This window comes from Tursiops truncatus, chromosome 16 (genome assembly GCF_011762595.2).
Source record: "Tursiops truncatus isolate mTurTru1 chromosome 16, mTurTru1.mat.Y, whole genome shotgun sequence".
In the NCBI taxonomy this organism is placed as follows: domain Eukaryota; kingdom Metazoa; phylum Chordata; class Mammalia; order Artiodactyla; family Delphinidae; genus Tursiops; species Tursiops truncatus.
In genome coordinates, this window is record NC_047049.1 from 81,564,352 (window position 1) to 81,591,411 (window position 27,060).

The 27,060-nt window shown below is 48.2% G+C and overlaps 1 protein-coding gene across 2 annotated transcripts in view; it reads right to left on the reverse strand.

Annotated features, from left to right (window-relative positions):
- The window catches only part of GALNT2 (polypeptide N-acetylgalactosaminyltransferase 2), a 180,155-nt gene that overhangs the window by 72,591 nt on the left and 80,504 nt on the right, over positions 1 to 27,060 (reverse strand). For both annotated transcript variants that reach the window (XM_033842235.2, XM_033842236.2), the window contains exon 2: positions 12,431 to 12,524. In XM_033842235.2, coding sequence (XP_033698126.1) covers positions 12,431 to 12,524 — 94 coding nt within the window. The remainder of the gene's footprint in view (positions 1 to 12,430; positions 12,525 to 27,060) is intronic.

The window sequence follows — 27,060 nt, forward strand, 5'->3', positions numbered from 1 at the left end:
TCTAAGTCCTCGGTTTTGCTTTCTTACTCGTTGGAATGGGGGAAGGACAACAGAATACTTGTTTTTTGGATTTTTAAAAATTAATTAATTAATTAATGGCTGTGTTGGGTCTTCATTGCTGCCCGTGGGCTTTCTCTAGTTGAGGCGAGCGGGGGCTACTCCTTGTTATGGTGCGTGAGCTTCCCATTGCGGTGGCTTCTCGTTGCGGAGCACGGGCTCTAGGCATGTGGGCTTCAGTAGTTGCAGCACATGGGCTCAGGAGTTGTGGCTCGCGGGCTTTAGAGCGCAGGCTCAGTAGTTGTGGCGCACGGGCTTAGCTGCTCCGCGGCATGTGGGATCTTCCCGGACCAGGGTTCGAACCCGTGTCCCCTGCATTAGCGGGCGGATTCTTAACCACTGCGCCACCAGGGAAGTCCTGGAAGATTTGTTTTTAATGTTGGCTATGGTGCAAGAGATTGCCGCCCTTCAGAAGACAACTTGGCAATTAATATAAAAAAATCCTTAAACACATGCGTTGCCATTGACCCTGCAATTTCACTTTTAGGAATTTGTTTCAAGGAAATAATTAGGGACACACAAAGATTTATAAGACTTACATATAAAGATACTGGCTGGAAACCCTGCATATGTCCTATACTATAGGAAAAGTTCCATAAGCTTATAGTAATGGATACATTGCTGTCATTCAAAATGTAGGAGAGGGCTTCCCTGGTGGCGCAGTGGTTGAGAATCTGCCTGCCGATGCAGGGGACATGGGTTTGAGCCCTGGTCTGGGAAAATCCCACGTGCCGCGGAGCAACTGGGCCCGTGAGCCACAATTACTGAGCCTGCGCGTCTGGAGCCTGTGCTCCGCAACAGGAGAGGCCGCGATAGTGAGAGGCCCGCGCACCGCGATGAAGAGTGGCTCCCGCTTGCCACAACTAGAGAAAGCCCTCACACAGAAGCGAAGACCCAACACAGCCATAAATAAATAAATAAACAAAAACTAAAAAAAAAATGTAGGAGATATTTAAGGACATGAAAAGGTGTTAATGCCATATCACCCTAAGAAGAAACAGGTGAAGACAGTGTGGTATCTTAGCTGTAAGAATCTCGATGTGAGCAGCTGGTAGGGGCTGCTGCCAAACTGCCTCAGGAGGAAGGTGGAGGGGGCGCTCCACGAGACCTGGGGAGAACCCCGAGGTGATACTGCGGGAGAGAGGGGCATGTGTGGGTAGACTTCCCAGTTATGCCCAAGGTCTTTGGCAATGTTACCCATCTAGCAGACGACTTGGATATTTTTTTCTAAGAATCCATGAGAAGACTGAACTTTGAAGGCGGGATAACATGGACGAGCGGACAGAGGGGCCCAAAGGCCCAGGAGCTGACTCAGAGATGGTGTCTAGGACTCGGGGCCTCCGGTGCTGGGGCCGGTGCACCGAGAGGCTGCAGAGACAGCTCACCTCGGACACGGGGGTGAGTGCACCCAGATGCATGCTCAGGATGAGGCCGGAGGAACCGCAGTGGGAGAAGAAGAGTGGTTATTTAGAGGTGATCGAATTAGGTGTGAATACTGCTTGCTTTTTTTGTTGTTGTTGTTAATTTATTTTTTTGGCTGCGTTGGGTCTTCGTGGCTGCGCGTGGGCTTTCTCTAGTTGTGGCGAGTGGGGACTACTCTTCATCGCGGTGCATGCGCTTCTCATTGGGGTAGCTTCTTGTTGAGGAGCGTGGGCTCTAGGTGCGTGGGCTTTGGTAGTTGTGGCATGCAGGCTCAGCAGTTGTGGCTCGCGGGCTGTAGGCACACAGGCTTCAGTAGTTGTGGCTCGCGGGCTCTAGAGCGCAGGCTCCGTAATTGTGGTGCATGGGCTTAGTTGCTCCGCAGCATGTGGGATCTTCCCGGACCAGGGCTCGAACCCACGTCCCCAGCATTGGCAGGTGGATTCTTAACCACTGTGCCACCAGGGAAGTCCACTGCTTGCTTTTGCGATGTTTCTCTCGGGATACTCAGAGGTACTTCTGTTCCTGGCAAGGACACTGTGCAGACCCTGGGGCCTCAGGCCCGGGTCGCAGGAGCTGTGTGGTGTTAGCTGCCGTGCCGACCCCGGGCGTCGCACGTGCTACCCAGGAGGATGCGCTCACAGTGTCCAGGTGCAGGGGCGAAATGGAAGAGTGTTCAACCTTGAGAAGGAAGGAGACACTGACACATGCTACCTACCACACGGAGGAACCCTGAGGATGCTGCACCAATGGAAAGAAGCCAGTCACAGGAGAGCAAATACCGTGTGACTCTCCTGTATGCAAGGTGCCCGGAGGAGAGCGGGGAAGTAGACGGTGGGCCAGGGGCTGGGGAGGGGAACGGGGAGTCAGTGTTTAATGGCGACAGAGTCTCAGTTTGGGAAGATGAGAAAGTTCTGGAGAGGGATGACGGTGATGGTTGCAAGACAAGGTGAACGCACTTAATGCCACTGAACTGTGCACTTCGGTAAATTTTGTTATATATATTTGACCATAATTTTTAAAAAGCACAATGCTGCAACCCACAAAACCTCTCAGAATGCAACAGGGAAGAGCTAAATGGGACTCCGCATTATCTGTTTCTTTGACTTTAACCTCTGCTTTTTGTTGCTTTCGTTATTATAATCATACACAATGGCCTGCCTCAGGGAACCCTGTCCACCAGTGGATGGCTGCAAGGAAAAAGAAACTAACACATCCCCTCTGGAGGCTGGCCATTCCAGGAGACGTTCTGCAAGATCGATGGCCCTTTTACTTTACTTCCTCATCCCCTCCCCCCTTCTCTGTTCTCTACCTCAGTACCTTGTCTCTGATTCACTGGCGAGCAGAGGGAGCTTGCACTTGGTAACAAGAAGGGCGAGAGGTCAGGGGAGCACCGCCCCCCCCACAACCCTGCAGCGTTAGTATTGGAAAACCTGTTTGAGAAAATGTACAGTGGAAATTCTGGCCAATTGTATTCAAGGTCTTCTAACTAATCTGAAACATCACTGGTTCCAGTCAAGTTTATCATACGGGCTGCATACACACACAGGTGGCTCACCTCACCTTCTGCTGGGAAGCAGAAGAGTTAAGTGTGGTGAGCATCAGAGGCAACTCACAGCCGGGATTGAAGACCTGTTCCACACTTCGCCATTCCCATTCCATTCACCTTTACATGAACGTGAGCAATTTCTGTTTTGAGACATCAACTGTCATGGGTGATGAAGCAGCAGCGGGTGGGAGAGGGGCGGGGTGAAGACCCAGCCAAGGACGGAAGGGACCTCCCGGAGACCCAAAACCTAATCACGACTCTCCTTCCTCAACGCTCTCCCTACCTGCTCTCTCAGGCTCACCCCCTCACACGAGGTTCCCAATGAACATGACGAGAATGACCCTGAGGTTTCATAAAGGCCAGAAGAAAATCTGCTCTCAAAGGCCACGTCTTCTAAGGATGGGAGCTCCCTGGCTCCCTCCACCCACAGCCGTCCTCAAAGCCAGACCTCGGCCCTTCAACCCCTGGCTGGCCTGTTCCTTCACCGGTCCTTCTGCGTCACCACTACCCTGCCAACTGGTCTCACCAGTCAGATCAGAGATGCTGCGGAGACAAGAGGAGAGGATACAGGAGGGAGAATTATGAGGAGAAACTGATTTTCAGACCCAAGAGCATTTTTCTGCACCCAGGAAAAAAAAGATAAAACTCATCTCCATCAGATAGATTTTCAAAAATAAAAGACTGACAAATAAATACTCTATTTGAAACAACACTTTAAAAATCAGCATTGAAAAAAAAATTCAATGGTTCAAGCTAGAAAACATGATGCTGAGTTAGAAACAATATGGAATCTAAGGGCACATCCTCCACCCTGGACCTGCAATGTGGAGCAAATGCTTTTCGCTCATAGGGTGAGTGGTTAAAAAAGGTTGGAGGCCATTGCCTGGGGGCGTTACTGCGCTCTTACATCAGGCTCTCCATCTGCCAGTGGATTTCCTGCCCACACTGGACTGAGTGCTGCCTCCTCCCATCCATCCATCTACACATACCAGATACCCAACACCTAGAACACAGGAAGCCGCTGAGTTCCTGAACAGCCTACTCACAGAGTGGAAAGTGCTGTGACCATGGTTCCTTGCAGACCACAGAATTCTGGCTGTGCCCAGGATTCTTGGGGAAAATGTATTTCTTAACCACAACAAAATAGTTTCTGAAGGAAAAAAAATCATGTGTGTGATGGCTGAGTAAGAAAAAAGGTTTCAACAAAAAAAAGAAGATAAAGTCCTTCAAAGGCAAAATAAAAGGACATGGTGCATTCATCAAAGGTTATTAGTAATAACTTAAAAAAGAGGAAAACCAGGGGCTCCCCTGGTGGTGCAGTGGTTGAGAGTCCACCTGCCGATGCAGGGGACACGGGTTCATGCCCTGGTCCAGGAAGATCCCACATGCCGCGTAGTGGCTGGGCCCGTGAGCCATGGCCGCTGAGCCTGCACGTCTGGAGCCTGTGCTCCGCAACGGGAGAGGCCACAACAGTGAGAGGCCCGCGTACCGCAAAAAAAAAAAAAAAGAGGAAAACCAGTACATTCCTATGCCTTTGAAGATAGGGAAATCAACTGTATAACAGTTAAGGACATGAAAGCCCGGGTCAATGCCACATTGATTTTAACTATGGGGTCTGACTCTAAGTGGTCACGTCTAGGACATGCCCTGAACATGACTTCTCCCCCACTCGCCACATATGCCTTAAAATTCAAGAGAACACTTGGCTTTGCTGATAGGAGACAACCCACAGGAAATCTCTCATTAATCCACACAGCAGAAGTACATCCTATTATTATAATAAAGAAACGCTTAAGAGCTAACTCTTCCATGCAGATACGCTCTCCACTGCACGGGTAATGCCTATCACACAGGAAGGGACTGTGGCTCGGGGCTTCGCAGTCAGGGGGGAAGGAGGCAGCAGACCTCATGGAGACATCTAACGTACACACATGCCCCCAAGTCTAGTGCAGCTGGGACATGTGGAGGGTGTAACACAGGAGGGTCTGGACCCCCTGGGCTGACGCCGTCCCTCCCCAAAAAGAAACGCTAACAATCAAATTCTCTGTCACCATCAAAGCAAAATTTCATGAACTAACTTCCTGGTTCCAGTCCTGCATGTAAAGGGTCTGGACGTCATCACTCCATTCCAACGAATAAAAAGCTGAACAGGCTGAAAAGTCAAGTCCTCGTAGATCCCTCGGAGAAGTGAGCTCACAGGGCAAACCGCTGCTCCCAGAACTGGGGAGACCAGCAGGTGAATACAGAGGGTCAAAATTTCCAGGGCAGCAAGTTCTGCAGGAGGTAGAGCCGGGGAGGGACCCGAGCAGCAGAATGAACCACCGGAGGCTAACTGTGGGCGAGCCTGACGGGTAAGAACTCCGGCGGGGGAGGCCCAGGGACCCCACAGTTCCATGACTTTCACCCCTTCAGGCATCCAGTGGCGGGGGGAAGGAGCCGTTCTGAAATAGCGGAAGCACTCCATTGTTAACAAAGCCAGCCCTCGAGAGAGCTAATCAACCCGGAGGAAGGGGAATGCCCAGCTCCGGGGGACCCTAACCATCCTGTCCCACCTGAGCGGCAGGACAGCTGAGAAGCGGTTGTGAAGCTGACACCTGGGGCGCAGGCTCACTAGGAGACGGACACCTGCCACGTAAGGACAGCACGCCTCCCCTCCCCGACACCTTATCAGCACATCACCAAAGGCCTGGTTACTGGGGTTCTTTTTACCTAGGACATCGTATCTGGGTTCCTAAGAAAAAAATTCCAAGGCACACTAAAAGGCAAAAAGCATAGTGTGAAGAGACAAGCCAGCACCAAAACCAGACTCAGATATGGCAGGATGTTGGAATTATCAGACCAGGAATTTAAAGCAACTATGATTACTACGTTAAGAGCTCTAATGAAAAAAGTAGACCATATGGAAGGACAAACGAATACTGTAAGCAAAGAGATGAAAATTCTAAGGAAGGATTATAAAAAAATGCTAGAGGTTAAAAACACTAACAGAAATGAAGAATGAGTTTGAGGGGCTCATTGGGAGACTGGCCATGGCTGATGTGAGAACCTCATGGCTTGAGGCTATGACAATAGAAACTTCCCAAATAAAAAGCAAAGATTAAAGATTGAAAAAAAAAAAAAAAGCCCAAAACAAAACAGAATACTTAAGAACTGTGGGACAACTACAAAAGGTGAAACACGTGTAATGGGAATACCAGGAGAAGAGAGAAAGGAATAGAAATATTTGCAGTGATAATAACTGAGAATTTCCTCAAGTTAATGTCAGACACGAAACTACAGATCCAGGAAGCTCAGAGAACACCATGCAGGATAAATACGAAAAAAACTACACCCAGGCACAGCATATTCAAACTGTAGAAAATTAATGATAAAGAAAAAAAAATCTTGAAAGAAGACAGAGGGGAAAAATACCACTTTAGAGAAACAAAGGTATGAATTACATCCAACTCCTCATAAACAATGCAAGCAAGAAGAGAATGCAATGAAATAACTCAAGGGTTGAGAGAAAAATTCATCAACCTAGAATTCTGGACCCTGTGAAATTAATCTCTAAGAGTGAAGGAGAAATAAGGACTTTCTAAAAATTGAGGGAATCTGTTGCCAGTAGATCTGCCTTGCAAGAAACGTTAAAAGAGGCTCTTCAGAGAGGAAACTGATATAGGTCAGAAATGCAGCTCTCCATAAAGAAAGGAAGAGAATCAGAGAAGGAATAAGTGAAAGTAAAATTACATTTGTAATTTTTCTTATTTTTTTAAATAAATTTATTTTATTTATTTATCTTTGCCTGCGTTGGGTCTTTGTTGCTGCGTGCAGGCTTTCTCTAGCTGTGGTGAGCGGGGGCTACTCTTCACTGCGGTGCACGGGCTTCTCATTGTGGTGGCTTCTCTTGTTGCAGAGCACAAGCTCTAGGCGCGCAGGCTTCAGTAGTTGTGGCACACAGCCTTAGTTGCTCCACAGCATGTGGGATCTTCCCGGACCAGGGCTCGAACTCGTGTTCCCTGCATTGGCAGGCGGATTCTTAACCACTGTGCCACCAAGGAAGTCCCATTTTTCTTATTCTTAATTGATCTAACAGATAACAGTTTGCTCAAAATAATAAGAGCAACTGTGTATTTGATTCTGTATGTTTATACATGTTTATATATATATGAATGGCGTATGAAATGAATGACAGCAATGATACAAAGAATGGGAGGGAGAGATTCATAATATTTTGCTGTAATACACTTGTGCTAACTATGAAGCAGGACAGTGTTGTCTGAAGTTAGACTTGGATTAGCTGTAAAAAAAAAAAAAAAGGTAAAAAAGGGAGAAAATGGAATCATATAAAATGTTCAATTAAAACTACCAAAGGCAGGGACTTCCCTGGTGGTGCAGTGGTTAAGAATCCGCCTGCCAATGCAGGGGACACGGGTTTGATCCCTGGTCCGGGAAGATCCCACGTGCCGCAGAACAACTAAGCCTGGGTGCCACAACGACTGAGCGTGCGCGCTAGAGCCCATGAGCCACAACTACTGAAGCCCACAAGCCTGTGCTCCTCAACAAGAGAAGCCACCGCAATGAGAAGCCCAGGCACCACAATGAAGAGTAGCTCCCACTCGCCGCAACTAGAGGAAGCCCACGTGCAGCAACGAAGACCCAATGCAGCCATAAATAAGTAAATAAAATTTATATTAAAAAAAAAATTTAGGGCTTCCCTGGTGGCGCAGTGGTTGGGAGTCTGCCTGCCGATGTAGGGGACACGGGTTCGTGCCCTGGTCTGGGAAGATCCCACATGCCGTGGAGCGGCTGGGCCCGTGAGCCATGGCCACTGAGCCTACGCGTCCGGAGCCTGTGCTCCGCAACGGGAGAGGCCACAGCAGTGAGAGGCCCATGTACTGAAAAAAAAAAAAAAAAAAAAAAAAACTATAACAGGCAGAAAAAGAGTGGAAGAAAAAAGAACATAGAACAAGGGCAAGGAATAGAAAAGAGTAACAAATATGGTAGACATTAATACAACTATATTAATAATCACTTTACATTGTCAATGGTCTAAATACACCAATTAAAAGACAGAGGTTGTCAGAATGGATCAAAAAACAAGACCCAACTAACTACATGCTGTCTACAAGAAATCCACTTTAAATATAAAGACACACATAGATGAAAAGTAAAGGGATGGCAAAGAGATACCATTCTAATAGTAATCAAAAGAAGGCAGAAGGAGCTATATTAGCTTCAGACAGAACAAACTTCACAACAAGGAAAGTTACCAGGAACAAAGGAGGGCAATACGTAATGACAAACAGGTCAGTTTGCCAAGATGACATAACAATCTTTAATGTGTATGTGCCTAACAAGAGCATTAAAACACATGAGATAAAAACTTAGAAACCTGCAAGGCAGAACAGATGAAGCCACTATCATAGCTGGAGACTTCTCTCTCAGGAAGGGACAGATCCACCAGGCAGAAAATCAGTAAGGACACAGGTGAACTCAACACCACCATCATCCAACTGGTGATACAACTGACATCTACAGACTACTTCATCCAACAGCAGAATACATTCTTCCAAGCTCACATGGAACAGTCACCAAGACAGACCACATCCTGGGCCATAAAACACACCTGAACACATTTAAAAGAACACAAATCATATAATATCTGCTTTAAGACCACAGTGGAACTAAAAATCAATATTGGAAAACCTCAAATTACTTAGACATTCAACAACATAAAGAATGCACAGGTTGAGAACAAATCTTAAAGAAATTAAAAATATTTTGAACCAAATAAGAATGAAAATACAACTTATCAAAATTTGTGTAATGTAGTGAAATCAGTGCTTGGCAGGAAACTGACAGCACTGAATACAATATGGAAAAGAAGAAAGACTTGAAATCAATCATCTAAGCTTCTGCCTCAGAAAACTAGAAAAAGAAGAGCAGAATAAACCCTAAGTAAACAAAAGAAAATAAATAATAAAAATTACAAATCTAAGAAATAGGAAAAAACCCTGAAAACTGGTTCTTTGAAAAGATTAATAAAATCAATAAGCCTCTAGCCAGGCTAACTATGAGAAAAAGATAGAAGACACAAGTTAGAATATCAGAAATGAAAGAGGGGACATCAATACGGATCCCATGGACATTAAAAGGAGAACAAAGGAATACTATGAACACCTCTACGCCTGCAAATTTGATAACCTAGATGAATGGACCAATTTCTTGAAACACATCTCCATAACTAGGACAGGAAAAAATAGACAATTTCAACAGGGCTATATTTATTTTAAAAATTGAATCAACAATTATTAACCTCCACAAACAAACAGCACCGGGCCCAGCTGAGTTCCTTGGTGAATCCTACCAAACACTTAAGGAAGAAATTATACTAATTCTCTACAATCTCTTCCAGAAGATAGAAGCAGAGGGAACACTTCCTACCTTATCCTATTAGGCCAGCATTACCCTAATAACAAAACCAGACAAGAAAAGAAAACTATAAACCAACACCTCTTGTAGAATATAGATGTAAAAATCCTCAAGAAAATATTGGCAAATTGAATCCAACAATGAAAAAGGACTGTACACCATGACCAAGTAGGATTTATCCCAGGTATGAAAAAGTCTGGTTCAATATGAAAATTAATTAATGTAATCTACCACATTAAGAAGTTAAAGAAGGAAAGTCACATGATCATATTAATAGATGCAGAAAAAGCATCTGACAAAATTCAACACTCATTTATGAATAAAAACTCTCAGCAAACTAGGAATAGAGGGGAAACATCCTCAACTTGATAAAGAGCATCTAAAAATACCCCTTCAGCTAACACCATATTTAATGGTGAGAAACTAAAAGCTTTCCTGCTAAGATCAGGAACAAGGCAAGGATGTCCTCCCTCATCTCTCCTTTTCAACATCATACTAGAAGTCCTAGTTAATGCAGTAACACAAGAAAAGGGAACGAAAGGTATAATATAGATTGCGAAGGAAGAGACAAAACTTGACATGACTGTCTAGGTAGAAAATCTGAAAGAATCAACAAACAAAAATATTCCTGGAATCGATAAGTAATTATAGCAATGCTTGTTATAATTGGAGGGTACAAGTTATACAAAAGTCAATTGCTTTCCTATATATGAAGAATGAACAAGTGGAATTTAAAATTAAAAGCACAATACCATTTACATTAGCATCCCCCAAATCAAAATACTTTGGTACAAGTCTAACAAAATTGGCACAAAATGTATATGACCAAAACCATAAAACTCTGATGAAACAATTTAAAAAGAACTAAATAAATGGAGAGATATTCCATGTTCATGGATAGGAAGACTCAATATTGTCAAGCTCAGTTCTTACTAACTTCATCCGTAGATTCAACACAATCCAAATCAAAATCTCAGCAAGCTATATTCTATGGGTATCAACAAACTAATTCCAAAGTTTACATGAAAAGGCAAAACAAACAGCCAAACAAAAAAAACCCAGAAAAGCCAACACAATACTGAAGGGAGAGAGCAAGGTTGGAGGACTGACATTGCTCAACAACTTCAAGACCAAATATAAATCTAAAGTAATCAAGACAACATAGTACTGGGGAAAGAACAGACAAATAAGTCTATGGAAGAGAAAACAGAGCCCAGAAATAGACCCACATAAATATAGTCAACTGACTTTTGACAAAGGAGCAACGGCAACACAATGAAACAACCATGGCCTTTTCAACAATAATACTGGAACAACTGGATACCCACGTGCAAGAAAAAAAAAAATCTAGACACAGACCTTATAACTAAATGGATCACAGACATAAATATGAAACACAAAATGATAAAACTCCTAGAAGACAACATAGGAAAAAAATCTAGGTAACCTTGGGTATAGCGATGACTTTTTAGATACATCGAAGGTATAATCTACGAAAGAACTCATAAAGCTAAACTTCATTAAATTAAAACTTTCTGCTCTGGGAAGGACACTGTCAAGAGAATAAGAAGACAGGCCACAGAATGAGGGAAAATATTTGCAATCACACATCTGATAAAGGACTATTATCCAAAATACTCAAAGAACTCTTAAAAGTCAACAATAAGAAAAGGAGCGACCTGATTAAAATGTGGGCAGAAGACCTGAACGGGACACTTCCACAAAGTTTTACAGATTAGGGAATTGCAAATTAAAACATCAATAAGCTACCACTTCCAAACTATCAGAAGGGCCACAATAAAAAAAAAAAAACCGTGACAACACCAATTGCTGGTGAGGGTGTGTGGCAAAACGAACTCTAATTCATTGCTGGTGGGAGCGCACAATGGTGCAGCCACTTTGGAAGATAGTTTGGCGATTTCTTATAAACATAAATGTATTCCTACCATATGATCCAGCAGTGGCACTCCTTGAATTCACCCAAATGAATTGAAATCTTATGTCCACACAAGAAAACTGCACACAGATGTTTACAGCAGCTTTATTCATAACTGCCAAAACTTGGAAGCAACCAAGATGTCCTCTGGAGGTGAATGGATAAATAAATTGTGATATATCCAGACAACAGAATACAATTCAGCGATAAAAACAAAAGTGCTACCAAGCCGTGAAAAGACATAGATTAACGCTCAATGCATGTTACTAAGTGGAAGAAGCCAGTCTGAAAAGGCTACGTCTGATCTGATTCCAACTATGTGACATTTTGGAAAAGGCAAAAACCAGGGAGACAGTAAAAGGATCGGTGGTTGCCAGGGATTGGGGGAAGAAGGGGTAATAGGCAGAGCACAAAGGATTTTTAGGTCAGCGAAACTACTCTGTAGGATACCGCAGTGGTGAATTCATGTCACTGAATATACAACACCATGAGTGAGTCCTAACGTAAACTATGGACGCTGGGGTGATGACGATGCATCAGTGTTGGTTCACTGATTATAACAAATGTCCCATCTCGTGGGGGATGTTGATAGTGGTGGAGTCTGTGCGGGGGGGGGGGGGGTGGGGGGTGGGGGGGGGGTGGGGGGGGTGGGGGGGGGTGGGGGGGGTCTGTGGAAACCTATGTACTTTCTGCTCAATTTTGCTGCAAACCTAAAACTGCTCTAAAAAAATAAAGTCTGTTAAAAAAACAAAAATCTGTGAACCAATACATCCCATCCTGTATTTTTTAGTTTATTCTACCGATATTTTTTCTTCCAAGAAATTCTTGTCACCTCCCAGTAAACTCATTTCACCACCCACTAAAGGCCTGAAGGAAGACAGCAAAACATTGCTCTAGGGCAGTGTCTCCAGCTGCCCTAGGAAGTGTATTCCCTACCCCACAGGCGATACACTCCAGATGCCACATTCAGCTCATTCACAGTTAGTGGGCAAGACAGGTCCCCACCACCCACCAGCAGCCCAAGGCTGGCCTGGCCCTGGGAGCTGCTGCAGTACCTGGAGGGAGGGTCTCCATGCTCTGTGCTTTCTCATCCCCGTTGCTGTGATGAAGGTCTTTCTTTTTAATTGGGTCAATGTCATTCCAGTCCTCCTGGGGGAGCAAAGACACCAAGTGAGTCGACAGGTTCCTGGAGCCCACCTTCATTCATCAGGTCAATAAACAATGAGTCCCCCCATCCGGAGGACTGCACCCCAGACCTGCTCAGTGGTGGAGACCCAAGGACAGAAGTGACTCTGTCCAAGTTCTTGGCGTGAACTTTCCAAGGAAGGACCTGTGTTTCTCTCTCCATTGTCTAAGTGTATCACTTATCTATGGAAAGAAATACTCTGGAAACTCCCTGGGCTTTGAGGATCTGGGAGGGTGGGGAAGGGAGATAGGGAAACTGGATTAAATAAGAGAATTCAATAGTGGTTAAATCAAAGCCATTAAAATAAGGGTAGCTCTCCAGACGGCTTCTGTGGCTTAAGGGCACCTTACGATCAGAGAGTCTCCCTAAGGGCCATTGAGCCCTGCTCAGAGGTTGTTAAATGATTCCTTTCATCCCACGGAGCAACAGCAGAGGAAGGGCAAAGGATGGCGGAGCTTTTCCTCCGCTCTTCTAGAAGGGCTGCCAGTGGAAAAGAGCTGCAAACTAAGGGCTTCTTGTAAAACCAGAAGAAGAGAGACTCTGGTAGAATTTATTCAACTCATCCGCACGAGCAATTTAATCCATCAACATGAATCAGACAACCCCATGACCACAGAGCTAAGTATGTTTTTCAACCACTTGGGACCTGATTTCTGCGAATACAACAAGAAAGGTTTCTGTATATAACCCAGATAAGACATACCCCACGGCTAGTAATTTTCCCACACAGACTTCGGTGGGCCAAGCCCTGTCAACTGGCCATTTCCCCAGCAGATGCTATTAGGCTGTTGGCGGCCTTAGGTCCCCTCCCTCAGGGGAGACCCAACCAGTTCTGCTCACGTCTGTTCCACTAACATTCCTCCAGCCAGCATGGGCTGCGTGACCGCTGGGGGCATTTTGGCTCTTAAGACGTGAAGCGAGATCTGCAGGAAGCGTTAATTCTCAGGGGCTAGGCCAAATCAGACATCTTTTTCCCAAAGGCAACTTGCTCTCCCAACAATCTGCATTTTTACTCAAAAAGTAGAGTAATTAAAGACAAACGGCCTCAGTCTCCTCCTCTGGAGGCCAGCTTTTCCTTCAGTTGCTTCTGAGGTGAAGTGAAGCTGCTTTATCCCCTCAAGGCCACCACGGGGATGATGGGCGGGGGGCACTGGGAGGATGACTCCCTGTAGACACAGTGCGCAGGTCAGCAACGCCCAGCACCTGGGTGGTCCTAGCCCACCCCGGCGACCTGTCACAAGGCCTTCTCAGGCTTTCAAGGGGCCCAGGTGCTCTGACTTTTGAAGATCCTAGCCCACACTGTAACAAATGTATTGAAATGCATCTGTATCCCAATTTAAATACTTTTGGCTGCGAAAAAAATGTTTCGAATTGTAATTTGGCTTTTGAGATGACTTGGTTATAAATAAACTTTCAATTTACTCTTGGCAAAGATTTCCAGGCAATCTCGGCGCCTGCAATGGAGTGAGAGAATCTGACCTACTCTCTGCCTTCACGACGTAAAGAAACATGCGAACACTAAATCCAGCAAGTAATGAAGTTAGCAGAGTCACACTGGGTAGACTTCTAATTAGGCTTATTAATTTTTATTTTGCAGCTTGCTTGTAACCTTTTGTGGCTAACAACTTTTTCCCTCAGGCATCTGGCCTACTACACACACTGGCAAATGGATCACACCATTTAACCTTGTACTCGAATAAAATCGAAAGTGAATGAAAAAAAAAAGTGAACATTGCTGATGTGGCCACCGCACTGTAATATTCACCAAATCAACATCTGTAAGTCAATCATCAATGTTTTCTTAGAAAATAAATGTCTCCCTCTTCCCACAAACAAGATTGACTGGTCCATATGTAACACACCCTAACCTGTCTCCCCTCCCTCCCCACTCCCCGGGACAATGAATTGAGCCCACCATAGAACCAAGGCCGAGGATGAGGACCTGCTACATAACGAGGGCACCGCAAGGTCCCAGTGGGCGACATGATGCTATGCGCTATTTATGAATGCCTGCTATGCACCAGGCACTGTACGAAGATACTTTTTCATCCTGGCAACAAGCCCGCCATTTTATCATTCCTATCGTACAATGGGGGCATAGAAGATCGGAGAGGTTACGCAAATTGTCCAGGTTACACAGTGGGCGAGCAGCTCGAGTTGGCCCTTTATAAATCAGGATGGGAATGGCAGCCCAGGGCTCAGTTTGAACCAAGTTACAAGAGCGAGATTCTCACAATGTCAGAAAAATCCAAGAATACGTTTCTAGGGAGTCATCCACAAAGGACTGTTTTGTTCTGGACTCCAAGTCAAATAGTGCAAATCACCATGTTCACTGCCAATTCCCAGAGTAGGAGGGGGAGGAGGAGGATGAGAGGAGAGGAGGGGAGGGGAGGGGGAGGGGAAGGGGAGAGGAGGGGAGGGGAGGGGGGAGGGGAGGGAGGGGGAGGGGAGGGAGGGCGATGGGAGGGGAGGGAGGGGGAGGGGAGGGGAGGGGAGGGGAGGGGAGGGAGAGGGGAGGGAGGGGAGGGGAGGGGGAGGGGAGGGGAGGGGAGGGGGAGGGGAGGGGAGGGGAGGGGGAGGGGAGGGGAGAGGAGGGGGAGGGGAGGGGAGAGGAGGGGGAGGGGAGGGGAAGGGGGCGGAGGGGAGGAAGGGGAGGGGAGGAGGAGAATGACGGGAGGAGGGAGAGGAGGAGGAGGGGAGATGAGGGGAGGAAGGGGAGGAAGGGGAGGGAGGAGGAGGGGAGGAGGGGGAGGGGAGGGGGCGGAGGGGAGGAAGGGGAGGGGGAGGAGAATGAGGGGAGGGGGAGGAGGGGAGGGGGAGGAGGGGGAACACCTCTGCCGCTAATACAGGGCACTTCCTCGGTGCCCAGCCCCATTCTAGACCCTGCCCACAAGTTCATCCTCCTTAAGGCGCTAGCACTGCCCCATTCTGCAGCTGAGGAAGCTGGTGCACCAAACACCGAGTCACACAGAACACACGGTGAGGTTAGAGATGAGCTGCAGGAAATTTAGTGCCGGGGCCTCCAGGGTCTCTATCATCCCAGTGCCCCGCCCTCGGAGAATACAGTTCCCCTCCAGCACCAAGGCAGCCCAAAGTAGAGGAAAACAGTGCATTTCCCAGTCAGAACACGTCAGGTCACTCTAAATTCCTCTAGTTCGGGCCGGCCCACCTGATCCACCGGCTGAGACGGTGCCCGCAGGACCGCCTGCCACCCGCCTGTCATGCCTGCTCTGCGGGTCACCGCCCCGCGCCTCTGCCGGACGTCAGGGAAGGGCCGAGGGCCCAGGGGACACCCCCGTGGGACAGCATGGCCCGTGCCCGTGTCACCGCCCCTCAGCAGAGAGTCCGGACCGGACCCCACAAGAGAAACAAGGAAACAGAACGACAGGGAGGAGGCGAGACACTCAGAGACTTGAGACTCGTGTTCTGGAAACGTCACTCTGGTGGTGGTGAGGGGGTGATGGAGGGGACAGGAGAGGGGCCAGGAGGCCCGAAGGGCGAGGCAGCCAGGGCGGGGCGGCACAGCTGGCAGGGGGTGACAGTCACCCACAAGAAACGGGGGAAGTCGTTTGGGTGGGGGATGGGTGGCGCCAGGAAGTGAAGACCGGTCTGTTCTAGAAATGCTGGGGTTACCGCGAGATACCAAGAGGCGGAAAAGAGATGGGGACCGGTGACTGGAGCTCTGGAATGGCCCGGAGTGGGGGGGTGGCGGGGGTGACCCCAGTGAGGACAGGGTCCAGGGTGGCAGGAGAGGCCAGCATTTCAGGGACAAGTAGGACCCACGGCACGCTGGGACGAGCCCCGAGTTCTGGCCACGGCTCTGCCGGTGACCCTGGGGGGCTGAGCAAGTGGCCAATCTTCTCGAAGGCAGGGACGGGGGCTAAGTGCCTGGAGGTCCCCTCGGAGTCCCAGGGAGCAGCCCCTCGCAGGAGCACTTGATCACTCGTGCTACTTGTAATCCGCTAAGGGTCGGTATCTAGAAGCACTGCAGGTGTCCTTTCAAGGTAGGGGCTCGGGCACATTTCTTTTGCACCCACAAAAGCGTGGCGTGGTCTTAGGGTAACTGCTCAATAACAAATGCAGCTGAAGAAGACCCTCGTCCTATTTACTCAGATTGGATTAACTGGCTTTGCTCACTTTGCAGTGGACGCTTTTCATCATAACCATCCCCCTCCCATACATTTGCATACGTTATAAGACTAATTCACACCAGTGGAGGCTCCGTTTACAAATGGAAATGCACCGAATACAAACAGAGGGAGAGGCTCTCTCGCCCGGTACCTGCTGGTATCCGGGACGCGCCACAACTGAGCTGTTGGTTTTCTCCGTGTTCAGAGACTCAGGGACAGACAGGTCCTCTTTTTAGTGACAACCATAAACTGCTGGGATTAGAGGAGTAATGATGTGGTCTGATGCTGGGTCAAAAGTTGCAGAGAATTCAAAGCCTGTGATCTGATCCGTAAGCCTGCTATTATTTCCCAGGATGCAGACCCATCTCTGCTTTGCTTCTCCCGCCCTCAGAGGGATGCTGATACTATGAATACGTAATGACTCACCCACACACAGAAGACGCTGCAGACAAATGCAGACCAGGGAAGGCTCGCTGGTTCTCACTGAAAACTGAATTCTGTCAGGAAATGTAACCCAAGAACTAGGATTCTCTACCGACCAGACTGAGACGACTCCGCTGCCTGCCTACTCGACTTTACAGCCTTGGCTGCTACATCCACATGCAGCCTCCGGAAAGACCCAGAGAGCCTCGACTAGCGCACTGAGACCCTCTCTTCCTTATTAGATGGCATTTGGGCCAGATACTGCAAACGCTAATTCCCCCTACTCACTAACTTACCTAGCTGGTAGTTATTAGATATTTGAATTTGATTAGTTTTCAGTCCAAGAGCCCAAGGCATGCATTATTCTTACAGATGCATACAACAGAAACAGTCTATTACCTGAAGCACAAGAGGAATTAAATCAGGCCATGAGTGAGACCAAATGAAAATAAACGACTGAGGAACGTCTATTTATCTACCATAAGTAAAGGGTTCGGCCGACAAAATCCATCCTATTTCTAAGTAGGTAAAGCAGCAACGACTTTTAACAAAATGACGTTATTTTCAGAAACAGTAAATCCGATAGGTTGGTTTCTTGAACAGTTATGAAAATTAAGTGTAAATATAGGTTTAGTTATTAAAATGGTTTTCTCCACTCTATTCCCAATGTGATCCTGTCTCTGTTTCAAAATAAAAGGAAAAAGGGACTTCCCTGGTGGCGCAGTGGTTAAGAATCCGCCTGCCAATGCAGGGGACACAGGTTCGAGTCCCGGTCTGGGAAGATCCCACATGCCATGGAGCAACTAAGCCCGTGTGCCACAACTACTGAGCCTGTGCTCTAGAGCCCGTGAGCCACAACTACTGAGCCCGAATGCCACAACTACTGAGCCTGTGCTCTAGAGCCCATGAGCCACAACTATTGAAGCCCGTGTGCCACAGCTACTGAGGCCGCGTGCCACAGCTACTGAAGCCCGTGAGCCACAACTACTGAAGCCCGCGAGCCACAACTGCTGAGCCCGTGCACCGCCAACAGAAGAGTAGCCCCCGCTCGCCGCAACTAGAGAAAGCCCGTGCACAGCAACGAAGATCCAACGCAGCCAAAAAAAAAGAGATAAATAAACCGTGCACTTGGTTTTTGCCAGAGACAAAGTTCCAGTCCCGGCAGTGGGTGAGCCAGGGCCAAGAGGGAAGCGGGTGGGACAGAGGCGGGGAGGCCGCCGTGGGAGGGGCGGGCACAGCCAGCTGGCAGGGCTGCCCCTGAGGCTCGGCAGACAGCTGTCAACTTGTTAAGGGCACTAGGCCAACCCTCATGTCACAGATGAGGAGAGAACCAGAAGGGCCAGGTGACTTCTTGTGTTCCCACCTGCTGCCAAACCAACGCCCTCAAAACTGAGTAACTTAAAACAGAAAGCACTTAGTATCCTGCACAGCTTCAGAGGGTCAAGAAACTGGCTGGATCCGGCCCACAGTCTCTCGTGAGCCCATGAGTCAGCTGGGGCCGTCGCCATCTGAAGGTCCGACGGGGCCCAGGGATGCTTCCAGGACGGGCCCCTCCAGGGCTGCTGACTGGGACCCAGTTCTTCACCAAGAACTCACCCACAGCCGCTGGCCTCCCCCAGTAAGTGACCTGGGAGGGGAAGAGGGGCAGGGGAGGCGGAGTCGAGGGAGAGAGGACCCCAGGCCCGGTCCTGGAAACCACACGCAGTCGCAGCTCCGCGTCATCCATGAGAGGCGCGTCACCAGTCCTGTCCAGCCTGCACCCAAGAGGATGGGCCTAGACCCCCTGGCGAGAGGAGGTGCACAGATTCTAAAACCACCACATTGACTTGACAATGTCAGCGATGGGGCCAAACTATCCCGCAGGCAGACAGAACACCACTGTACCCCGACGGCGATTCGCGTGTGCAAGTCTGTGCGGTAAAAATGTCATTGCACCTCACGCTGCCCCCTTACCCACCGCCCGATATAAAGACTATTCCCGCCTATGGTAACGTGTTTGAATTACGAACCACCACCAAAATAAACATGCCTACACATGGAAAACTAGATAACAAAGAATAAATGTATACGGCTGAACCATCAAAGGATGCCTCCATTAAGTTTAAATGCCTAACGCTTTGTTAGCAAAGGTAAAAACATCCGCTGGGGAGGAAAAAAGAAAACAAACAGGTTGCTTTCACCCTCTGCTCATGGAAATACATGTTGTCACCGTCAAATTCCTTCAGCTGACTAGACCGTATGCTCAGAGGCAGATCAAGTTATCAAAAATACCATCTGAATGACTACTTGATTCCTTTCTCACCAACTGTCTACTTTTCACCGTTATTTGATGACTGTTCAGTGATTACCACCACCATGACCAATCTGTACAGCAACATGCCAGGTTGGGGAAAGAAAGCCAGGCTGCCAGATGTGTTAAAAAGATGCGATAATTTCTATTTCCACAGCCCACTTCTTAAGAGCGCGCTGCCAAGCTAAGACACTGAAAACTAGTTAAGGGGTTTGCTTGAAAGCACATTTTCAAGAGTGGATTTAGTTTCCGGCTGAAGACCTAGACCCTCCCCGCCTAGCATTCTCCCTCTGAAGTGACCACAGGGGAACCACAGAGGCTTATCCTTGTTTCTAACTGGTCAGGGTGGGGACCAGTCCCGAGGTCTTCTCTCCAGAGGGTGAGGAAGGCTCTGATACAAGGTGACAGCATCCAAACGTCTGCTTTCTACCTAGGGCATGTAACTCACTGACAAAGTGACAAAGGTAGTTTTAACTCACTCGGAAAGGGTCCTGAGGAAAGAAGGCCGGAACGCCTGGGGAGGCCCCTCAGCTAGGCTAGGCGTCTCCTAACACCGGGAGCCTGCAGTCCGCAAACACCCACATCACTGCATTTATAAAGTCAGAGCGTGGTTGCTGCTTCTAAGTAAGAGACCCGCTGGAACAGTGACTTGGTGTAAGAGGAAGAATGTCCTCTTTCCTGCTGGTCATCACTGGAAGAGGAAGGGGTAGTGCTGGGCCCAGGCACCCCACCGCTTCTGAACACTGTGTGGGTGGCAGTGAGTCCTGGCCCAGCCCATCCTGTCTCATCACTTCGGGCAGAGCTGGTAGAACAGGCTGCAGGAGCTGGAACAGCTCAGGTGAGCTTCCGACAGCAAGCTCCCGCCAGAGTCCCAACCCTTACTCAGGCGACAGTCAACGGGCTGGGGGTTAAAGAATCAGGGCCTGCGCGGCCAGCGAGATGGCAAGGCCAGTCTCCCCGAGGCCTGCTCCTGCCCCCGCCCGCTGCATCCCAGCCTCTGGGCAAGAACATCAGACAAACCCCAGATGAGGGATATTCTACAAAATCCCTGACCAGGCCTCCTCAGAACTGTCAAGGTCATCAAAACAAGGAAGGCGGGGAAACTGTCACAGCCCAGAGGAGCCTGAAGAGATGCGATAACTAAATGAAATGTGCTACCTGGACAGGCTGTTGGAACAGAAAAAGGACATTAGGGAGAAACTCAGGAAATGAGAATAAAGTAAGAACCGTAGTTAATAATAACATTACCAACATTGGTTCTTTAATAATAAGCGAAACTGGTTAGGGGTGCATAGGAACGCTGCACTGTGTTCCCATTTTCTTCTGTAAATCTAAAACAGCTCTAAAGATAAAGTGTGCCCGTAGATCTTATTTACGTAAAAGGAAAATAATCATATTAAACACTCCTTAGCCAACGCCTATCAACCATGTATTTCCAGGGTGTCTCCATTTTTAATGGCAATTTTAAGCCCTCTCCCTTCAGGGAACTAAGGTGTGGGTCAGCATTTCCTGATTTTAAAGCCAATTTTGCAATGAGACACACACCCAGGGGCAACCTATTTCACGCCACAATCCCTTTTCAAGAGCAATCCATCAATCCTAACGCCTGTGCTCACGGCAGAGCAGCAGGTGGCCCTGCGGGGTGGGCAGGTGGGGAATACAAGGAGGGCTATTAACATTCCTTATTCCTCGCAAGAGTTTACGATGCAAGACCGCTCCGGGTCCCAAAGCAGATGACAAAGGAGAGGCCACAGCTGGGCTAAGCGCCTGACATTTATGGCCTCCTCCTTTATCACGGGCTCTCATTCCACCTCTTTCTTCCTGTAAACAGAGAAACGGCTTCTCCTGTTAGGAGTCTTGGACAAAGCCCCTTCTTAACTGCTGCCCCTCATGTTCTGGGATTCTCAACATTAGCTGAAGCAGGTTCTCTTACTTGAGGCGAATGATGAATTGCAGCAAACTTGACTAGAAAATGTCTTTTTACCAAAAAAAAAACAAAAAAAACCCCAATGTATTTTAGAAAATTCTTTCCCCCATGACTTATGTAAAAGTCAATTGTCTTTTAATATTGAAAAACAGTAATTCCCAATAGATGAGGAAAAAAGTGGCAGGAGAGAGGTTAGCATGTAGCCGCCTGGCCAGGCGCTGAGCAGAGCTGCAGGGAGAGGCAAGCGCTTCCTCGGCGGCCCTGCACCACCACGTCCTCCCTTCCACCTCCAGAGGCCACGCCCACGCCACCCCACTCCCCGCATTCTCATCTCCTCCAGGACCCCCTCCACGCCCGGCCTGGCGGCTTCGATGCTCTGGCAAAGCTGCTTCCCCACTTGCTTGGGCTCCCAGGTGTATGCGGGCTCGCAGAACCGGCTGCAACGCCGCCCTGTCACCAGTAGGTGCCGCCAGCTCGCACTACGTCCCCTCCACTGGGGCCTCGGGTCCTCATCCCACAGGTCCCTGCCCTGCTCAGCTCGGTAAACACCTGAGTCAGAACTGGCTCCGGGGAGGGATGGGTGAGACTAGACCCTCCATGGGCACCAGATCCTGAGTCTTCTGAAGGGTGGCTCCAGGGGAAAAGTGGGTCCTAGAATGAGATGCGAAGGCTCCAAGGCGGCCCAGGGTTACAAATGAAATGGAAAATTTGTAACTGTTTTTCCCCTTCTCTAATCGCAAATCCTCACAGAATCATAAATTCCTAGAAGTGTGGCCCAGGAACAGCTGACCAAGCATGAGCGGGAAGGCCTATCACCCAGTGACACCCAACGCACAGGAACAGGTAACTGCCCACCACGGTGCACGCAGCCGGTACCGGGGGAACAGTCTCAGTTCAGGCAGGATGTGGATGTCGATCCACCTCTCTTCTGAGACAACCAGAATCACAGAGACCTGGCGTCGGGAAAAGGGAAGACGTGGTGCAGTAGGGGAGGGAGGCAGCTTTCCCAGAGCCGCCCCGGGAGAGGGGAGGGCAGAGGGCCCAGCCCACGCCCACGGCCACGGCCAAGGCCAAGGCCAGGCAAGGCCCGGCAGCCTGAAGGCGTAAGGAGAAGGTGTTTGAAGGATCTGTGATAATTCACGTCAAGGTCAGCAGGTAAAATGAAGGTGACCACGTGGATTTTTTTAAAGGGAATTAGTGATGTGCCTAGAGTACCAGAAACACCACGTAGGAGGTACATCTTGAAAGATGCATGTCACCGCAACCAAGGAAATAAACTCGTGAGCATCTCAGTGAGATGGCAGGGAGAGATTTTCTGAAATTTCTAGCACATGAGCAACAGTAAATGGGAACTGTTCAGCATTGTTATTAATTTAAAATTTACATGTTCCCATCAACATTCTCTTGATTTAGAGTTCAACGGCTACTTGCCAGGTGAATATTACCCACACACTCCAGAAGGGTTGTCCTAAATCTATTTTTCTCATAAGGTCTTTATTAATTACAAATTCCTCTTTCACGATGGATTTGTGCAAACTGAACACTCATGCACCATTAGCCCATTTCACAGAGAAGTGACACCTGGGAAATGGGGTTGAGGCGGTACCACCGGAGCCTGGATTCCACTTGAGCCTGTTCCAAAACCCTGGTTTTTCTACAGTGCCAAGCCCTTTTCCTCCAAGGTTGTTTAGATCAGATTACAGAAGCCAGGTGGACCGTTCACATGCAGCTCCTAACGTGAGTGACCAGCCCCTAACGAGAGCAGGACTCCGTGTGGAGAGACCTGCCCCCATGAGCAGGAAAGCCAGCCCCGCTGGGCACTGGCCGCCAGCAGGTTCCAGGGGTGCTGTTTGCACAGAAGCCCCTCCCTCGTTTGTTCTGCCCTGGGACAAGGTGCACCGTCCCAGTCAGGGACAGGCTGCTGGACTCTTTACCTCTGGCGCACTTATTTACATGTCCATTCTCTGCCCGGGGGCATTTTCCACACGATTCCAAGTATGTGCTATTACAACATGGGCTACAGATGTCTCACTCCCTTATTTAAAAGCAAAAGGTTATGAAGGGTAAGCTGGGACGAAGTGAGAGAGTGGCATGGACATATATACACTACCAAACGTAAAATAGATAGCTAGTGGGAAGCAGCCTCATGGCACAGGGAGATCAGCTCGGTGCTTTGTGACCACCTAGAGGGGTGGGATAGGGAGGGTGGGAGGGAGACGCAAGAGGGAAGAGATATGGGAACATATGTATATGTATAGCTGATCCACTTTGTTATACAGCAGAAACTAACACACCACTGTAAAGCAATTATTCTCCAATAAAGATGTTTTTTTAAAAAAAAAAGCAGGGCTTCCCTGGTGGTGCAGTGGTTGAGAATCTGCCTGCTAATGCAGGGGACACGGGTTCGAGCCCTGGTCTGGGAAGATCCCACATGCCGCGGAGCAACTAGGCGCGTGAGCCACAACTACTGAGCCTGTGCGTCTGGAGCCTGTGCTCTGCAACAAGAGAGGCCCGTGCACCGCGATGAAGAGTGTCCCCTGCTTGCCACAACTAGAGAAAGCCCTCGCACTGAAACGAAGACCCAACACAGCAAAAATAAATTACTAAAACTCCTACTCCCAACATCTTAAAAAAAAAAGCAAAAGGATAGAATGTAAATTAGTTGAACTCGACTGGAAAGCAATCTGACACCACATACCAAGAACTAGAAAGACACGTAACTTTTAAGCTGAGAAACGTCATTTCCGTGAATTTATCCTCATGAACTAACCCAAAATAAGAAACAGATTTTATGCATGGATGTTGCAGCATTGGTTATAAAAGAAAAAAAGAAGAAACTTAAAACATTCACCAATAGGAGGTGAGTTAAATTACGGTACAGCCCCTCAAAAGAATATTATGCAACCATTAAGAATTATAAAGACCACACAACCGTATGCAAAATGCATATAATACATTACATGGAAAAGCAGGAGACAAAATTTTATGTACACAATAAAACAAACTATAAAAAAAGGTTATCCATATAGATGAGCCTGGAAGGAAACGCACTAAAATAAAAATGGTTGTGTTGGGAGTGGAGAAGAATGAGCGTTGTCTTCCGCTTCTCAAACTTTCCGTCATATTTTTAAATTACCTTCATGAATAATAAATTTTAACACAGGCGTGTTTAGGTTGGAATTTCTAACCTACACACTATTTCATAGCATTAAGGCATCAGGCTCACGTATGTCCTGAGGCTACAAGAGCTGCCCAAGGTCTAGAAACAGGTGTAAGCCTGGCCCTGCTTTTAAGGTGTGAGGGCGAGGCACCGTTCTAGAACCCGCGGAGGTCTCCCCTGCCCTGGAATTGGAGACGGGCCCAGAGAGGGCTGCTGTCCAGGCAGGGACTGCTGGACTCTGCCCCGACAGGCCTGTTGAAGGGCCCAGCTCTTTGTGTCCAACCCTTTCCCTACTGAGCATTTTTTTCCAAGAAACCGGACAACGAAAGACCGAACTGATCTTGCGTGCTTGTGGCCACGGCTGGCACTGACCTATTAAACTAAGGGGCAGCTAGACCTTCCCACAAGTTCCCTGGTGCAGAGACCAAAGCCCATTGTCCTACCAGGCCCGTCCCTAACTCGACAGAGAACGCAGGGGGGCGGATCACAATGGCAGTGATGCCGTCTCCACAGACCTGACATTCACTGAGCACTCCCTGTGAGCAGGGGCCCTAGGGCAGCTGCGTGCACATATTTCAGTCACTCTTCATGGCATCCTTGAGGGGCAGTATTAATGTCTCCATTTAAAAGACAAGAAAATCGAGAACCAAAGAGACTGAATCAAGAGCACATAACAAACGGGTAGTGAGCGCAACAGGGTCACACCCCGGTCTGACCGGCCCAGGGTCCATGCTCCGTCCACAAGGCCAGGCCAGCTCTGGGCGGACTGTTAGCCCCCCGGAAGTTAGAATAACTAAGCCCAGTTCCGCGGTCTGATGTGCCCGGCTGGTCAGACAGTAAATGGGGGCAGCCTACCCTCCCCTCTTCTTTTATTCAATTTCAGAAAATTATCATCTTATACTAATATTTGTTTTCCAAGGTTGCTTTTCCTGCCCACACACTTTATCTTGTTTAATCACAAGGAGAAATGGGGTAGAGGTGATTTGCTGCATGGAACTCAGGGTTCACAGACCAATTCTGATTCCTGCGCTGGAGCTCAGAGCAGTAGGAATCATGACGGCTACCCATGATGACGCTGCAAGAACTAAGTGAAACAGGGTGGGAGGATGCTAGCCGAGTGTGACACGTAGTAGGTTCTCAATAAAAAGGAAGCCATGGGGCTTCCCTGGTGGCGCCGTGGTTGAGAGTCCGCCTGCCGATGCAGGGGACACAGGTTCGTGCCCCGGTCCGGGAGGATCCCACATGCAGCGGAGCAGCTGGGCCCGTGAGCCATGGCCGCTGAGCCTGCGCATCCAGAGGCTGTGCTCCGCAACAGGAGAGGCTGCAACAGTGAGAGGCCCGCGTACCGCAAAAAAAAAAAAAAAAAAAAGTAAGCCATGTCCCACACCACGGCCTTGGAAGGTTAAGGCACTCCATTTTAGGGCAGAGCAAAGTAAACCACAAAAAAATCACCCAAATTACTCAAGATCCCACAGTTACAAAGAGCAGTCGTGAGACTTCTATCCACTGCAGACCCAGAGTCTGTAGCATTCAGGAATCACCACCGAGATATGCCAACCCCACGGAGTGTGTTCCACGCGGTGCTTGCCTCTCACTGCTGATGCATGTTAATTAAAGTCTGAGAATTGAACCACCTCTTCTGACACAGGTGTTTTTAAATGTTGACTTTCAAAGAGCCAGTTTACCTGTTAATTTACTCTCTGCAGCCCAAAGAGTCACGTGTCCATTGGCTTTGAAACTAGAAAGAACGAGATTCAAATCTGGGTTCCAGAAATGTATAAATTATCCATCTTTCGAATTCTCAGTAGCATTACCCAGAATGCTAGATTTTGAGAGGATTAAGGAAAGTAAATGTGAAACACTTTGAACACAGTAGACGTTACCACCTTGAGGATGTGTTGGACCAGATGAATGACGGGCCGGAAAGAACTCATTAGAAGGCTGGCGGGCCTTACATGGGTGTGAAACCGCAGAGTCGACTTGAGTGAAATGAAGCACAACATGCAAACTCCCTCTCATTCACGTGCACCCAGGCCTACGCAACAGCACGAAATCCTGCATCCCACCGGCAAAGCCCATGAACTAGGAGCGCCAGGATCTGTTTTTAAAGAAATTCCGCTAGGGAGCCTCACCAAAAGGCTCAGATTCTTCCAAAAGGGACTGGGTAGCTTAAACCAAAAGATCTAAATAGAAACACAAAAGAAATGGAACATCAGGATTGAGGGAAGGAGGAAGCAAGTCTGAATTCTCACTCTGAGCTTCCCAGAAACAGAAGTAAAAGTAACAGGAACGGGAATTAAGGTGTAATGAGGACCAGTCAAGGGCAAGGAGTCTGCCCAGGGTGAACAGGACATGATCAGGCAAGAGCCCAATTCAGACCAGACGTTCTCATCACACGTGAAGTGCTAAGTACCTTAACACGCACTGGATGTCTGGTGGAAAATCCTAAAATCTGTCGTGAACGAAATGGATGTGGAATCACGGGTGGTGGTGGAGGAAAGAGGCCGCGTTTCTTTCCTTTTTTTTAACATAAATTTATTTATTTATTTTTAGCTGTGTTGGGTCTTTG